Source organism: Monodon monoceros, unplaced genomic scaffold (assembly GCF_005190385.1).
Source record: "Monodon monoceros isolate NGI ecotype Baffin Bay Population unplaced genomic scaffold, NGI_Narwhal_1 Super_Scaffold_1, whole genome shotgun sequence".
NCBI classification, from domain to species: domain Eukaryota; kingdom Metazoa; phylum Chordata; class Mammalia; order Artiodactyla; family Monodontidae; genus Monodon; species Monodon monoceros.
The window spans coordinates 66,233,243-66,250,502 of NW_021703765.1; the positions used below are offsets into that span (position 1 = coordinate 66,233,243).

The 17,260-nt window shown below is 42.4% G+C and overlaps 1 protein-coding gene across 3 annotated transcripts in view; it reads left to right on the forward strand.

The window, feature by feature from the left end:
- The window catches only part of PITPNB (phosphatidylinositol transfer protein beta), a 61,798-nt gene extending 48,474 nt beyond the window's left edge, over positions 1-13,324 (forward strand). The window contains exons 9-12 of one of the 3 annotated variants that reach the window (XM_029222952.1): positions 4,455-4,565; positions 6,373-6,495; positions 10,086-10,171; positions 11,350-13,324. In XM_029222952.1, coding sequence (XP_029078785.1) covers positions 4,455-4,565; positions 6,373-6,495; positions 10,086-10,133 — 282 coding nt within the window. In that variant the 3' untranslated portion in view covers positions 10,134-10,171; positions 11,350-13,324. Of the gene's footprint in view, positions 1-4,454; positions 4,566-6,372 lie in introns of all 3 variants that reach the window. The other 2 variants (XR_003793565.1, XM_029222941.1) reach the window with 2 other exon arrangements.
- The last annotated feature ends 3,936 nt before the right edge of the window (positions 13,325-17,260 follow it).

A 17,260-nucleotide genomic window follows, 5' to 3' on the forward strand; every position in this document is an offset into this window, starting at 1 on the left:
CTGACTCTCAACCACTGCACCACCAGGGAAGTCCCAAAAGAGACTTTTAAAGCTATTTTCTTAATTTAATCACTAGTTTTAAGACCACAGCACAGATTAAGAGGTGAATTGTATAAGTCATTTTTAGAATTGGGTGAGACCTTAAATATCACATACATATTAATAATGATAGCTGATGAAAATATATAGCTTCTATGTTCTCATCTTTCTCCCGGGGATCTTTGAGATTGTGTTTCTGTAAGTCACCTTCTGTACCTCACACTAGAGTATTGATACTGTGGAGAATTAGGCCAAGAAATAAAGGCAGCAGGCTGTTTGTTCACTTGTTTATTTTTTTAATTGGTTTACATATTCTTCGCTGCACTTTTTTTTTTAATAATTGTAAATTGGATGGAAAAGAAAAATCAAATTGAGACTGAATGTACATTTTAGATCCATGGAAGATAGCTCAGAGAACTGGTTCTTGTTGTCCCATCACTTACAGTTTTTAAACTAAATGCTATAGACCAGTGTTACTTTGTAAATTACCAGTAGTACTTTAATTAGTTTGAGCAGCCTGCCAAAGTCACTAGAAAGAATGTGAGAAACAAACTTGGGTAATTATTGAAGTCACGCGTGTGTGCTTTGTTCTTAGAGCCCCAGTTTAGTATAGGCATGTGTGTATTAAATTTAGCTTACTCTTTAATTAGAGCCATGCTTCATCCTGCTGTTTTTATAAAATGGTGGGGAAATTCTGAAGAGTTGGTGTTTTAGAAACACCCAGGGTTTTCATTTAGCACAAGGTGTCCAATGATTTGGAGTTTGAGAACGAAGCTCTCAGTAGCCCGTAATTAATAGGACCTTGGAATGTTCCATCTGGAAGGTATCTTAGGACTAATCAGTGGTGCATCAGAGGTTCTCAGTCAAGAGGAAATTTCAGCCTGAGTAGGTGGGCAGGAGGATATTTTGTTAAGCCTAAGCATATTACAGAATAAAATGCAAAATTATAGGAAGCTGTAAGACAAGCCATTGAATGTCAGGGACATGAGCTTACCCACTGCAGCCCTGGGCCAACCCCAACCCTCACACTCAACTCCTTCACCCCTGCTTTTAGTGGCATGTCAGTGGAAGATGAAAAGCTCTAGTGGAGCCCAGCCTTTGCTTTTACTGACAGAGAAGTTAAGGCCTGGGGAGGTAAAGGGTCCTGCCCACGTTACATGGGAAGTTACTTTGCATAATGGGAACTGCAACCCAAGTCCCCTTACTCCGAGTCTAGCACTACCGTTTGGCAGGTGTACCTCACAGTTTTAAGTGCCTTATTCTACATACACCCAAATTGTACTTCATGTGAAATTTTCATGTCAGTGACACTTATTGGATTAGAGAGTACCTCCACTCTGGCTCACTGCTTATTGAAAAAATGATCTGTAAAAGACCAACCTTGTCATTATTTCAACAAGGCTGGTTACTGAGAAGCTTGCTACATCCTGGGGAAGGCTGTGGACTGCTCTTAGAGACACCAGAGCCCAGCTTAAGTGCTGGGTCTGCAGGTCAGGGACGGGAGGGGGAGTTACAGATATGTGATTTTAGTCTGGGGCCACAGTGTCCACAATAGAGGTGTGTCCCTTCTGATAGGGATTGTTCGTACAAGGATAGTGGTTTCATCATTATTTTTATACACAGTCACTCTCCTCTTTACCAGCCACATGTGTGTCCTCTAATACCACCTAGCACAAATGGGATTGTACATGGTGCCCACTTAATACTTGCTGAATTAAACTTGTTCATAAAGTATGGGTATGTGTGTGTGCACGCATGTGCACACGTACACATCCATGCTGAATTTTCACATTGGTACTCTGTTTAATGGGAAGGAAATTGGAAAACTAGAGCTGAGCTAGCCAAGTCCTTCTGTTGACATAGAAGTCACCTACAAAAGGACTGTCTGCTGTATGTAATGTTTGTATTTAAATGCTTGTGATGTTGCCTCATTGATTTAATCCATGTACCAGGTCATTATTCAGAAGATGAAATGTTATTACAGAAGACATTTTCTGAGAAAAGTTGATCAGTCATGCAGGACTCTACAGACTTTGAGTCCTATTAATAATACCAAAATAGACTTTTTTCATATATTGTATCATAGAATTCACTTGACACTGGAACATTATTGAGAGTCTGGGGGGGAAATGTGGTCTGGTTGCTATGATTGTGTAAATGAAGAATAATCTTGAGGTTTTAGAATAAGACCTAGAAGTTCATCATTTTAAAATTTTACGTACGTGTGGCTGAATGGAAGTAATATTTGTTCACACACAACGAACTTACTGAAAGTGGGGGGTGTGTATGAGTGCAAGCTGACAAGAAGTGATAGTGGCACACAGTGTGACTGACGCCAGCTCTGCAATTTGAGTGCTGTGTGAAGCTAAGAACAGTGGTGAAAAAGGGAAGAACGCTTGTAAAAGGCTGCTTAATCTTTTCACTCTAATTTAGTTTTTATAAAAAGGGTCCCCGTAACTTTCTACTCTTTTGAGAAACTTTATTTTAAAATTGTTTTGCAAATTCAAGGTGGTAGGTACAACTCTGTGAAAGAATAAGGGAGGGAGAACTAATCTGTTTTAAGCTCCGAGTCCCACCAACTAAGCACGGAGCATACTCTGCCTTATTTAGTCTTTATAACAGTCCTGAGACATAGCTTTCTTCTTGGAATTACACCAGAACTGGGGCTGAGAGTTTACTGGACGGCCCTTCCCCTAGACCATACCTGCAGTCCGCCTCTGCCACCTGGGATTCTTTGAACCATACCTGCCCTCCATGCTAGACTGGGAGCCCCAGAGGCAGGTTGGTGGCTGCCTTTGCTCTGGGCCCGTCCCAGGCTCTCTCCTCGGTCAGCTCGGGAGCGGATCGGTCTCCCGCATATACCACCTTGGGAGAACAGTGGTGCTAAGTGGGTCCATGGTGAAGACACTGATGTGTGCGGTGAGCTCCTGGTTCACCCCTCCCCCACCACTCACCCCTCTCCCCCAAGTAAACATGCTAGTATATTGTGCTTACTAGGACAGTAGCCTGCACTAAGTTTCACAGAAATCATCAGCAATACTATAGCTTGCAATCCCCCCCCACCCAGTTTTTATAATGAAAAATTTCAGAAGCAGCCATAAAAACCGAAAGAATAGAACAGTAAACACCTCCATCTAGACTGGACAGTTGTTAGCACTTTGCCGTATTTGTTTTTTCCCTCCTCTTCTCCCTTTTCTGCCTCCTCTCTCTCCTTCTGTCTACCTATTTATTTACTTATTTATTTATTTATGCTGAACCTAAAAATCCAGAGTAAGTTTTTATACTCTGGGCCTAGGGTGACATGTTTTGAGGATCCAAATTCTAATTGCTTTTTCATGTTTTCTTATGAAAGTAAATTGCGAACATTTTATTTTTTTCTGTCCACATAGTCCCCCCTCTCTCTCCCTTGCTCTTTTTTTTTTTTTAATATTTTTCCTTTTTTACCCTAACTCCTGATTTGATTCCCTACTTCATTTAAACTATGAGTTGTAATCATTTATGGAAGTTAAAGTCCGGATGTATGGGATTTGCCTTCAAATACTTGATAATTATAGATCACTTTTGCTGCTACATCCCTTTAAATGTCCCCGCTTTTGGTTGAAAAATACCTCAGTTAATAAACAGTGCCCCAGACTTCCCTGGTGGTGCAGTGGTTAAGAATCTGCCTGCCAATGCAGGGGACACGGGTTCGGGCCCTGGTCCGGGAAGATCCCACATGCTGCGGAGCAACTAAGCCTGTGCACCACAACTACTGAGCCTGTGTGCCTGCGCTCTAGAGCCCGCGAGCCACAACCACTGAAGCCCACGCACCTAGAGCCCGTGCTCTGCAACAAGAGAAGCCACCGCAATGAGAAGCCTGTGCACCGCAATGAAGAGTAGCCCCTGCTCACTGCAATTAGAGAAAGCCCGCAGCAATGAAGACCCAACAGAGCCAAAAATAAAAATAAATTTTTTGAAAAACACAAAAAACAGTGCCCCTCCACTTGCCAGTGTTTGAAGACAAGAAGACGACTAATCTTCCTCATGGTTTTTTTATTGAGGCTCAATAAAATGGAGGAGACCTCACCACATCCACGGTGGGAGTGCGATAACGGTGTTATGAGAACCTTTACGTATTAAAGGCTCACTACTGATATGATGTGAATTGAATTTGGTGTTTAATCTGAAATATGAATAGTGTAATTTGAGGCGGAGCACTGTGCCTATTAAATTGTAGAGCCAGGAAGTAACTTGGTCTGTGGAAGGAGGGTTTGCAGCAGGGGAATACTGCTGCTTTTGCTAAAATGATTTCAAATTTCCAAATACCTGAATTAAACACATATGAGATGGTAATTTTCTTCATGTACGTCTGTGATGTTGTTACACAACAGTCAATTTTAAGTCACGATTGCCCATTTTCAATTTTCCTCATGCAGAAGGAGCTGGCAAGCAACCCTGACTGTCCTCAGATGTGTGCCTATAAGCTGGTGACCATCAAATTCAAGTGGTGGGGACTGCAAAGCAAAGTAGAAAACTTCATTCAGAAGGTAAAGTCTGTTCAGAGGATGGTGACTTAAATTTAGGTTAAGAGTTGAAGAAGCTATTAATGGTGTATTTTCTCTTTTGCCACTTTTTCCTTCTCGTTTAGGTGAAATTATTGCCCCTCTGTGTAATTCCTCTCTGCCCTCCTTTTTCTGCCTACAAACAGCAAAAACAGATGCCAGCAGAGGTTTTAAGGGGCTTTCTTTGGAGAAAAGCATAGCGGTTTTTGGTGCAAAGTGCTTTTCTGATGGTTTGCCCAGCTCTTCTGTAGAGCGCCCTTTCCACGTCCAGCATGTCTCCAAGGGTACCCGGGGTCCTGGCACTGGCTGGAGGGAGAGGCCATGCCTTGATGTTGAGGCTCCTCTGTCCCAGCTCGGCTGATAGCCCCTGCACACAGGTCTCTCCTGACACACACTTTCTGTGCCCTGTGCACTTTCCACCTTCTGGTGGGATGTCTTCTTCAGAGATCCTCACTGAGAATAGTTACGCTGAACCTAGGGTGACATAATCTGAGGATCCAAATTCTAATTACCTCTTTTTTATGTCTTCTTTATTCAGCTGAAAGTAACACAAGTATTTTGATGTAGAAAGAGGGGAGAATTGCAGTTGCATAGAAACACATGGTTGTAAACGTGTGAGAAACATGGAAAGTTTCTTTGGTATTTAATTTTCCTATAGGGTGAATAGTTCATTCCATTATCATTATATAGAGGCCCCTGTTATATCTCTGAACTTCCCACAACTAGTTGCATCTGAGTTTCACTGTAACTTTTCTACTTTTAAACTGTAACTGCTCTAACATTTTTTTTAAAAAAGGATGTTATACATATAGCTGATTCACTTTGTTATACAGCAGAAACTAACACAACATTGTAAAGCAATTATACTCCAATAAGATGTTTAAAAAAAAAAAAAAAGGATCTTAAAGTGCTGGAAACTTTCATTATTCTTGGGCCTGCTTGCTGTTGGCCACAGTAGGCACTCTGTAAATACTGGCTTCTTTTCTTCCTCTTGGATCACAATAATAGATTAACAATCCAGTTCTGATAAATAGAAGGTACACATGTAATTGATAAAGTCCATCCTGTTCATGGAAAAAAAAATTTAAGTCAATTGTCCAAATGTACTAAAGTATTCACTGTTCACTGCACTTTTCTCGCTTCTTGGGAAAGTGTAGTAAAACTTAAATAATCCAGCAGTTAAAGCCACTAATTATATATCTTAAAGCCACTAAATATATATATGTGTGTGTGTGTGTGTGTGTGTGTGTGTGTGTATATATATGTATCTAGTAACAATAGAGCAGAAAAATTAATGGAGAGTATATAAGAATTCTTAATTTAATAAAACATTTTATTCTAAAGAACCCAGGACTCTCTTCTTTAAGTACATGTTGTATTCTACATCACAATATTTCTTTGAATTGCAGAGAAGTTAAGAATGACAGTGTATGGTTTTATAGCAGAAGAAATCAAGTTGACCTTTAGTCACTGACATTAGAAAAAGGTAAAACTAAGTCGGGTCTAGCAGGAGTTCGTGTTGGATCAGAATGCCCACCACATTTGTTTTCAGTTTCTGGTAAATCATTCTGCTTTTGCAAGGAGGATTGTTTCACATTTCAAAGGGAGATTTTTCTTTTTATTTTGTTTTACAAAATGTTAATAGGACGGAATTAAGATTTTCACTAATTGAAATAGTGGTCTTTTCAAACCAAGAATATGTAGATTTCATGGGTTAATTGGGGCATATAAAGTTAATATGTTATGTTAGAGTTTTGCCATCTTATAATCATTTTCTTCTTTGTTTTAAAAGCAAGAAAAAAGGATATTTACAAACTTTCATCGCCAGCTTTTTTGTTGGATTGACAAGTGGATTGATCTGACAATGGAAGACATTAGGAGAATGGAAGATGAAACTCAGAAAGAACTAGAAACAGTAAGACTTCCCATTCTGGGGAAATTCTCTACTTTCCCCTTTCTAAAACTGTGTGCTTAATAAGTATAGACTTAAAATTAGGAAAAGTGTTATTGAAAGCCATTTCTTAATCTCTATATCCTCAAAATCAAAATCCAGTTTCTTAGACACTAATATCCTTTTATTCCGATTTCTCTTTTGTTGAGCATCTTTCGTGAAAGTAAATTAGAACTTTGTTGATCCAGAATTCGTTACGTGTAAAATGTTCAGTGGTCTTGTATTCTTTTTCATGCATTGGTTGTCCATGCTGGTGCCTGGTTCGCAGTCCTTTTAGGCATTCACTTTATCAGGCCAAGTTGCCTTTGTCATTTTGTTATCGCAGTAAGTTATTAATGCTAGCACAGTAAGTCCTAGTTCCCTATTCTGTAGATAAGATAAGGCTAGTAGTATTGTCATTGATTGCAGAAGTGCCTCCTCCCATCCCACAACTAGCAGTGTCTCCTTATTTCTTACAAGCTTTAGGCAGAAACTCAGGTGATCCTTGGGCTGGAGGTCTGCATGCCGTTTCTCAAAGTTAAGCCCACCCCAGCTCCTCCTGCACCAGAGAGTCGGCCCTGCAGCTCAAGAGCACGCCCTTTCTCCCAGAGTGGTTTCTTCCCCGACTTACTCTTGCATGCGTCTGGTTTTGCTTTTGCTCTGGGCTGCGCTTCTTTTCTGTTGGAAGTAAGGCCCCACGGGGGAAGTAAACCCGAGGAATGTCCAGGGTAGGCTGTGGTTTCCACGCAGGCATCCAGAGTCCTGCCAGCAGTCCCAGTTTGGGAAGCCCCGTGGGCGGGCGGGAGTGTTTCACGAACGCCTGTGTGTGAGGCAGGAACTCCATTTAATCACAGGAGAATGGCAACAAATCAGGTTCTTTGGCACAGAAGGAAATCTGTTTGTCTGGCACATAGCATTGTAAAGAATCTGTGTTTAAAATTGCTTACTTTTGGTGATTACAGCAGATCTGCTTCTAATTAGCTTTATACAAATCTTCTGAGAGGACCAGGACATATTTTCTTTATAAGGCAATAAAATGTTTTAACCTTATCTTATACATAAAGTAAACTTTAAGCAGCCTCCAGCTTATGAATGGATTTTGTTCCAAACGTTTTTAAGTTCAGTTTTTGAGATTTGGAACATGTTTTCCCATAGTGACAACATTATAAATTGGGGTTTGGTTTGCAGGCCAGACAATAGAGGCCTCTCTGACCTCAATTTCTCATACTAATAGTATGGCTCTGAGTTCTAGATCTTGGGAGTAAGGTGATAGGATGGCAAGCATGGAAGACCATCCCTTACACCCTTATTTTTAGGCTGGCCCCAGGCAAAATATTTAAACAGACAAGAGTAAGTCGTGGGTACTTGCTACCTTCCTTCCAATGCCTCTCTCCCACTTTTGTCTTCCCTTTCTCAAGAGTCAGGTTCCCTTCTCTGAGCAGCACCCCTCACCACCACCGAGTCTTAGTCCCTTTCCTCCTGCCTTGCCTGGTTTTGCTCCTTCCAGGTGCTCCAGGCTCCAGTAATAGCTGCCACCTCTGCCTCCAACCCCTCCAAGCAGCCGGTGTCAGCTGAACATCAAGAAGAAAGCAGCAGGATTACACACTCATTCCCACTAAGCTTACGGTACAGCCTTGGCATCTCCAAAAAACGATTTGCCAACACCAAGAAGAAACAGGAAATGGACTTATATTTATTGATTCGAACTCTCAGGAAGGAGGCTTTCATTTGGTTTTGATTTCTATGCTGAAGGCCCATCCATAGCACGAGGAAGAGTGGTGATGGCTGAAGGGGTAGCGAATGGAGCCCTCCCTGGTTTGGGCTCTGGACCCCTCGGACGGAACTTGGCCGAGGCCTTGTCTTCCCCCAGGGGAGTGCTTACTTCCCTCACAAGTTTTTAGTCTCAAGGTGCCTGAACACAGCGCCAACGGGAGAGCCCTGACAGGAGGTGGTGACCCTGGCTGCCACCTGTGGCAGAGGGCCTGCAGGCTCAGCTGCTTCTCCATGCACATCTGTTACTTGTGAGTTGGGAATCGCACTCGAAAAGAAGGTGTAAGAAATGTTACACAGAAGCCCAGTTTATTAGAAAGCATCATTATTGTATCCACATGGCTTAAACTGACAAATTCCCTCATAAAGTTGGTAGAAATCTGTCATTGGTTCAGGGTTGGGAATCCATGGCATTTCTTTGTTAAATATTTCAAAAATACTTCAAGTCAAATTGCAGGGTTAAATGCGGATCATCTTAATGTTAAAGCCCATTTATTTTGTTCCAGGTCACTGGGGAGTGCTTTATTCCACATCCCATTGCTGCTGCTCTGAGTCCTAACAGTTGGTTTGTGAGCATCTCAGTCTGGGCAGCATCATGCCCACAGGCCAAAACGCCTACCCAGAAAACACCTGCCTCCTGAGGAGGCGTAACATTTTCAAGTCCTCTTCACCACGGAGGAATTTCCCCTTTTCTTGAGGTCCTGTTTCCCTGACACCTGATGATAGAATTTGATGTGTTATAATTCTCTTCTTAACTCACAAATATCTGAAGAATTGGATTTCTTTCAAATGGGTTTTGGCCCTGGAGAGAAGGCGTAGCATCTCAAGAGGTTAGGCATGAGAGGAATGCCCCTGCCTGTAATCCTGAAGAGGAATACTGGGGTTAGGCCCAGCAACTGAAGGAGTACTTTAGGGCAACGTTATGCCTGTTCTCAACTGGACCTTCAGGAGGGGTCGGGAGAGGGGGGAAGGGTTGAGCTTCAGAAATGTGTTTATTACATGTGTTCCTTTTCTGTCCATTCTTTTTTAATTTTCTCATTGAATTGTCTCTAGGCCGTTGTTGTGAATGCCTGTCTTTTCTGATGCCTGTCCTTGTGTCCATTGTTTCTCATACATTGTTCCTGTGTTCGCTTGTTCTTCCTTTTGTCCTCCCTCTTTTTAATAAACTTCCTGTAAAGAACTCCTTCGAGGGACACTGGTCTCAGAAGCCAGAGGTGGCCACGCCTCATGGCTTCCTGTCTGGTCCAGGGACTATGAAAAGGTGAACCAGACCATCGGGGCATTTTCTCACACTGTATTAGTGAACAGTTCATTTACCCTGGCTATCTTTGATAATTTCACATCATCAGTCTGCAGGCTTTTGTTTCCTAGATTAGAGAATAGATACATTTTTTGTGCTGTGGTAAGAAAAGCCTTTTGCAAGATTTACTTTAGATCAAGGTAACTATAGAAGGGCCTCAGAACTTTTTTTTTTTTTTTTTTTTTGCGGTACGCAGGCCTCTCACTGTTGTGGCCTCTCCCGTTGCGGAGCACAGGCTCCGGACGCGCAGGCACGGGCCTAGCCGCTCCGCAGCATGTGGGATCTTCCCGGACCGGGGCATGAACCCGTGTCCCCTGTATCGGCAGGCGGACTCTCAACCACTGCGCCACCAGGGAAGCCCTGGAACTTCATTTTTAATGTGGATATGCTTGTAAATAGGCAGCGGTCATTTCACAATCTCGTCTAGATCTTTTTTCTCCCCTTGCTTACTAACCCAATTTAGAGTCTGTGATTTCAGCAGCTCATGATTTTATTTTACATTTAGATGCGTAAGAAGGGTTCCGTCCGAGGCACGTCGGCTGCTGATGTCTAGATGAGTCCCCTGTAGGGTCAGAGACAATATCAAACTGTGTAAGTGAAGACCTGGGTAAAAAGAATGTTTAAAAACCAATACCTTTTTGGTAATGGGTAGTTAACTTGCTGAGTGGAGACAACATATTAAGTATGGTTTAATTTTTAGAATGTAAGAGATATATATTTCAGACATCGACAGTGAACACCTGAGTTATTCTGTAAGAATTTTATCTGTGGAAGAGGTTGAATTTAGTAATCCTAAGTTAGTTCTTAGTGTTATGGGTTAGAATCCAGCTGCCAAGTACGCTTACTCATCGTGCAGCACTGTCCTAGAAACCAGCTGAGTTTTCATCCATAGCCAGTTATTGACCTATTTCTCACTAGGACCATTTGTGGTTAGTAAGGAAATATGTAAAAACATTTAAAGTCAAAGATCCTTCATCCCATGCCATAAGGGCCAATCTCAGTAATTCATTTTAGTTGACAATTTTTGAATATCAGGAAGTCTTCCTTCATGTTGACTTTTCAGTCTTTATATTTAGCTTTAATATGTGTAAATGCACTGTTTTTTGTTTACAGTGTGAAATATTTCTATGGTCTTATTTCTTTCACACAGATTTACATGCCTAGATAAGAGATTTTCCTAGAGGGGAAAAAAAGAGCCTCAAAATCTACCCCACATATTGAAACCAGGATGAAAAACAAAAATCGGCAGTACACTGTCATTTGTTAATATTGAGCTATGTTTATTGAGAAAAATGACAAGACAGAACACACTTCTTACCCCACTGTTTCTTGGCTGCCCCCTGACGTGTGCTACCTGCTCTTTAATTATTGAACACCGGAGAAAAGAAATGTTCAGTCCTGAAGAAAAATACCAAATAAGAATGGATGAACTCTGCCAGGATTCCTCCAAAGCCCTTTTCTTAAAATTTAGTGTTCATTTACAATTTTTTTAAAATTTATTATTACTTTCACTAAGGTCTTCTGAGTTTCTATGATTTATTTCTGCTTCTAATTTATTTTCCCTCTATGAAACAAAATATTATGCCCTTAGTAAGACCAGAATCAAGAGATTAAACGTTAAAAATGCAGTAGTTGGGGTGCATTGTCTGCCAGAAGTTTTGTTACACTGAGGATTTTTTTCCAAGAGAATGTTTGTGACAAGCTGTGGTCTAACATTTTTTGCGTCTCTCTGTATTTTAACACATTGCACTGTCTCGCTTTCCTTACAGTTACGTAATCAAGGTCAAGTAAGGGGAACAAGTGCAGCCAGTGATGAGTGAAGAAGAATCTGACCATGTCTCGCAGTGTTGACGTTTCCCAGACGTGTGCTTGTGGTTATGTGCCCACAGGCACAGGTCCCAACCACGTGTGTATATATGTGTGTCTATCTGTAGCTGTATATAAAACGCATGTAGAGCTGCAGATCAAAATACACACACTAGTGTATATATGTACATACATACTGAAGGGATTAGTACAATTTCTCCAAAGTACTGTACCTATCTTCAGCAAGAATGCAAAAGAAAATATTTTCAATATATATTCCTGGAACAGATTTTAATAATTATCAGAGTAATACCATTGATGGACGAATTGACTGCAGTGTAATACTAGCTGGTATGTTTCATAAATGGCAAGTTGTGGACCAATATATATATATGTAGCCTTTTATTACTTTTCTCTTCTTTTAAATCAGTCTCTTATAAATTTTAATTCTAGTGCCATAATCAACAGACTCCCACAGAAAAATTTATTAGAAATCTTTTGGTATTCCAAGGAATTTGGAATGTAACTCTGAATGTATTCATAATCATTTATTTCTGGGTTTTCATTATCATACAGCCAAACTGGATAATATCTATTAGTAAGTAGTAGGGTTACAGACCAATTTTTACTTGTTTGCGCCAAGGAAAAGATCCTTTTAAAAAAAATTCCATTTTTTATTGGAGTTTTGTATGTTGAATTTCAAGTATTTTTCTACATCAAGTCTAGCAAAAATGGAAATGACAGTCTGTGATTTATAACAAACACTATACAATTTTCAGGCTTCTGTTAGGCAAAGAAAGAAATTGATAAAGAAATTAATAGGATTGTAGGCTGTTTAGAAAAATTGGACGTACAGCACTTCCATGGAGTCTTGTTTCTGAAATGACTGCTTTCTGAAATTACAGCTTGGAAACTATGCAAAGGATCTCGATTCCTCACAGCTTACACGGTAGAATATAGATAGTGATGACATTTTGCTCTTTTCATGTTGAAATATACTTTAAGGGGGAGATGCTGCCTTTGAGATAAGAAGAGGTTCAGAGGCAGCATGAGGCTTGTCTGCACATGGTTAGGAGGCCCTGCCAGGGGCCAGCGCAGTTCCACCCGTTGGGATGTGCTCTCAAGTAGGATGTCATTAGAACATATCCTGAAAAAGCATCATGAAAATGACGGTTAGAAGCTGCTGCCCCTTTTTTCTTTCTTTTTTCCTTTTTTTTAAAGAAAGGAACAATAGCTAGGTAAGATTTTTATTATCTTTCTCTGTCCAAATCCAGTTTTTCTCCTGTCAGTCCTGGGAGCTTGAATAGAGTGATATTGTTGAAGCCTTCAAGTCACAAACCATCTTCTTTAACCTCCTGTCCCTCGTACAGCACACAAGCCCCTACGTGGTCATATCACATTAGTAATCTGATTTGCTGACAGTCCTGCCCTCCCTGCTCCTTGTTTTCCCACGACCTGTGTCCCCACTGAAGCGATCACAGTGACTTAGACAAGGATGTTTAGGATCACTCCTGCGCTGTGGTACCCTTTATCCTCAGCTGCAGACCCCACGTCGCACATGTCCTCTGTGTACTCAGGATCAAGACTGATGTTTACTCTCTGGGCACCGTTGTAGGATAGGTTTTGTCAAAGCATAATCATTGTCCGCAAAGTGATGCCAGGAAGATTATTGCTCATTTTGTGAAATAAAGAGTCTAGCCTTCTCCTTTTAATGAACTTAACTCTCGCTGGCGTCTGTAGCATCATTGGGAGCTTAGACGCACACGGAAATGAGAGCCCAGCGCATGGATTTTAATGTTTTTCTAACAACTGTGGAGATTTGAGGGAATGTGTGGTGAATGTAAAATATCTAGTTTACTTGGCAGTCTCTTGTGTAAATTACAGTAAAACAAAGTAAATGAAATTTAAACAAAAAATAAATTTGATCACAAAATGCCACTTGTGTGCCTGAGTGGTTGTTTCCCTGATGCCACGTCTGGTTTAGAACACTGTGGATGACTTCTCTGCTGTTTTTTCAAGAATTCTCTGATTTGCAGCACTACCACTCTGGGAAAAAAAATTTTTTTTTAATTTGTCCTTAAAATCTGAGCAGTAAAGAAGGATTATACATTAGTCTCAGGGGTTTTTAAAAACTATTCTTAAAGGGGAAAAATAAGGAAAATCCATAGTATTTTTTAAATTACTCAGTAAGCATTTTGCTGTTAGATTCTGCTCATTTCAAGATCGTGGCTTTTTGGTTTGGGGCCATGTTTTACATCTCTTTTAGGACTTGGTCACTTCCAATCTTCCAGTTTTGGACACGTAACAACTATTTTCTTGTGGTGCCAACTTACATTCTAGAGCGGTTCAGCCTTCAGAGAAGTGGCCAGGTATCTGGATGGATTTAATAAAATGTTTTATTTCCAGGGTGTTCTTGTGTTTGCTTTCTGAGGTGATTTTCTTAGTGTTTTATTTCAGAGAGTGTTTGCATTCACGTGGACCGTCTGTCATTCGTGCGTTCAGCAGTGTGAGCTGAGCTCTTCCACGCCCAGTACTCGGGTCCCCTGGAGGTGCCAGAGTGAGCAGCAGTGCAGAGTCCAGGGTGGGAGACAGACGTGTTAAGAGGTAGATGACAGCTCAGTCTGATTAAGTAGTCGTTTGACAGTAGAGAATTGGTGGAGAGAGATCTTAAGACGTCATCCACATCGTACAGATGAGAAAGCAAAAGTCCAGGCCAAAGGCAGCTTGGCTGTGGGGACCCTTGGAGCCCCCCTCCTGGCCCCTCGCCGAGTCTTGGACTCCTTTTCTGTCACTGGGGCCCTGGTACCCTGTAGTGTTCAGGGTCAGCTGAGGCACTGTATCCTCTAGCATGTGTTGTGTCCTCTTCAGTGTGATTTCTCCCCTCCCGTTCTATCCATTTACCAAACTGCCTCCTGGTTGATCTAAAAATCACTGTGGACCTAACACCTGGCTTTTAAATAGCTCACTTTTCTCTCCCCTTTTCAACTCGCTAAGCTGTAAAGTTTCACAGCCCAACCTCCCCTTCAGATCTTGTCTCTGAGGAAGTAAGAGACATTTATTAACAGTTGTTTTGTCCATTTCCCCTCAGCAGTCGAGTTGACAAGAGGTCGGCCTAGAATTCCCTGTTACTGACCATTTGGAAGGAGAATGTTCTGTTGTTAGACCCTCACACCTGATACCATTGAGAGCCACTGAATGTTAGGAGGTAGAGTTCAGTGGGTCCAAAATTTGATTTTTTTCAGTGCTGCCCTCGATGTCAGCTTTAGAGTTTGGCACTTCACGTGATCGGAGGGAGGGAGGGAAGGTGCTGGGGGATAGGTTAAAGATCGTCCTACTGATCCTGGAGCATCTACAGGGTGTGCTTCCTAGGAACCTTGCCAGCATCACTTGGGGTTATGTTTTCTGACTTGGATATATTAAACAACAGCGATCCCTTCAAAACCAGTTCTTAAACCAGATTGGATTAGGGAAAGTAGAAAATTTTGAGTTCTGTTATGCTAGGGCTACTGGTTCAAAAAAAATTCAGCATGTGTCAATCAGAGGTTCTCAACATTGGCTCCACTTAGAATCATGGGGGCAGCCTTTAAAAATACCGTTGCCCACCAGTTGCCTTTCTGTGGCTTGGGTTCAGTGTGCCCCGTTTTCAAAGGCCAGGGAGAGAGCTTAGAGAATTCCTGCTCCTGGAAGATCATCGAGAAGACCTTCTCTCCAAGTAATCAGACTCCTGCCCATTCTTCAAAGCCCAGGGCAGCCTTTCTTAACCTGGAGTGACCTCTAGCAGTCTACACCCCTCCCTTGGCTCTTAACAGACTGCCGCCTTGGTTAATACATCTGTATGTTTTGCTTCCCAAGTGAGCTCAGGAACTCCTCATGGGCAGGAGTCACAGTTGTACCCCAGAATCACCTCTCCCGATGGAAAGTTTGACTCTGAAACTGATCCTTTTGTCCACAACAGATTCCTGCCTATGCTGTGCAAGGCCCCCTTTGAGTCCTGGGGTTAGAGTGGAGGGGAGTATGATGAAAAATTCAGTAAGATCAGATTTCTGTCCTCAGAGAATCAAATCCTGACAGCCAGCTGCAGCAGGAGGTGGCAGTTCTGGTAGCTCAGGGTACTAAGTACGTTGAGAGAACAGACGAGGGAGCTCCAGGTCCGCATTCCCTCCTCACTTTCCCAGACATTAACAGGAGCTTTGGTAGACTCTTCAAACTGAAGGAGTCTAAGACCAAACTCTTAAGTCTTTCCTCTTTCCCCTAAATGTACTTCTTTCTCCCATCAGTTAACTGTGTCACTCGCTGTGCTGCCCAAGCTAGAAATCCTAGCTGGTCACCGAGTCTTAAAAGGGCCCCCAAACGCTTGTGAAATCCTGCTCCTCTTGAATATCCTGGTCCAAGCCATGCTCCGATGGGTTGTCCTCTTATCTAGGGCAGGGGTCTGCAAACACAGTAAATATGTTAGGCTTTACAGACCACATGGTCTGTCACAGCTATTCAACTCTGCCCTTGCAATGCAAAAACGGCTGTAGACAATATGTAAAGTAAGTGTGTCTGTTCCGATAAAACTTTATTTACACAAACAGGCAGTGGGCCAGATTTGGCTGGTGAGGCCGTAGCTGCCAAGACCTGGTCTAGAGCATGGAAAGCCTTAATCAGTCTCTGCCAGAGGTGACTTTCTGGAACGCCCCTGATGATGCTACACCCCTGCTTGAACACCTGCATGGCTCCGTGAGGCCCAAAAGACCAGTGCAGTCAAGGCCAGTGACCAGCGAGAGCCTCACTCTGCTGTCTGTAAAGTGGAGCCAGTGACGTTCATCCACCTCATGGCCGTTGGATGGGTGAAAGGGACCGAGCAGATTTCTGCCGCCCCGGCAGGGATGCTGTCCCTAGAAAGGCTCTAAGCTGAGGAAGACCGTTGCTGCTGTTTGCCATCTGATTCCCAGCCAATACCCAACCGGAAGTTGAAGGGTAGAGCTGTGGTGTGCTAACAAAAGCTGTTGATGTATAAAATACAATGAAGATAATGCCGGTTAGCTAAACTCTTCTCGATTGGCATATTTTATATCGCTGTATGTCTGTTGTCCAGAAAATACCATCTGTGGCTGTTAAACTAAAATGCTATTCTCATGGGAAAGCTCACAGATGCCCTATACATTTTCCACAATTAAAATCTGGCTCCTTAGATACCACTGCCAACGTGTTAACCTGAGCTTGGCTCCGTGGCTCCTGACTGGGCATGGTAAGGTTAGGCCTTTGCCTAGAAAAGCAGCCCGGAGTTTCCCCGAGTCAGTGACACTCAACTTTGGGTCGAATCTGTTTACTCCTTGGATTTCTGAGAAGCAGTAAAGCACTGTGACATGTCTCCGCCTCGTTGATCCCTTATATATTCTGACACCACCTGCTAATCAGCCGGTAGCAGAATTGCCTTGCACTCCAGACTGAGGGAGCTTCATGAAGTGGAACGGAGGAGTGGCTTACGGTGTTTATTAATGTATGTGCTAAACAAAAGCCTCGCCTCTGGGCATCCCGTTGCACGCCGGCTCCCTGCAGCCTGGAATACTGATGGCATGTTCTCTCAGAGCCGCCTCTACTTTCCCGTGGCCCTGGAAGGCCTGAAACAACTCAGCTTGCCGAGAGGTGCTGTGAGTGCTTCCCATCCAGGGTGTTCTGTAGCCGTCACTCCAAAAATGTTCCCAGAGAGACACTGTGTAGGCTGAGACTTCTCTCAAGTTAAGTCTGGAGGGAGGCTTAGGATCAAGCCCAGAACAGCCATTCGTTCATTTAGATCAGACGGTGGCAAACTTTTTCTATAAAGGGCCATATAGTAAATATTTGGGGCTTTGTGGGCCATACAGTGTCTGTTGCAGCTACTCAACTCTG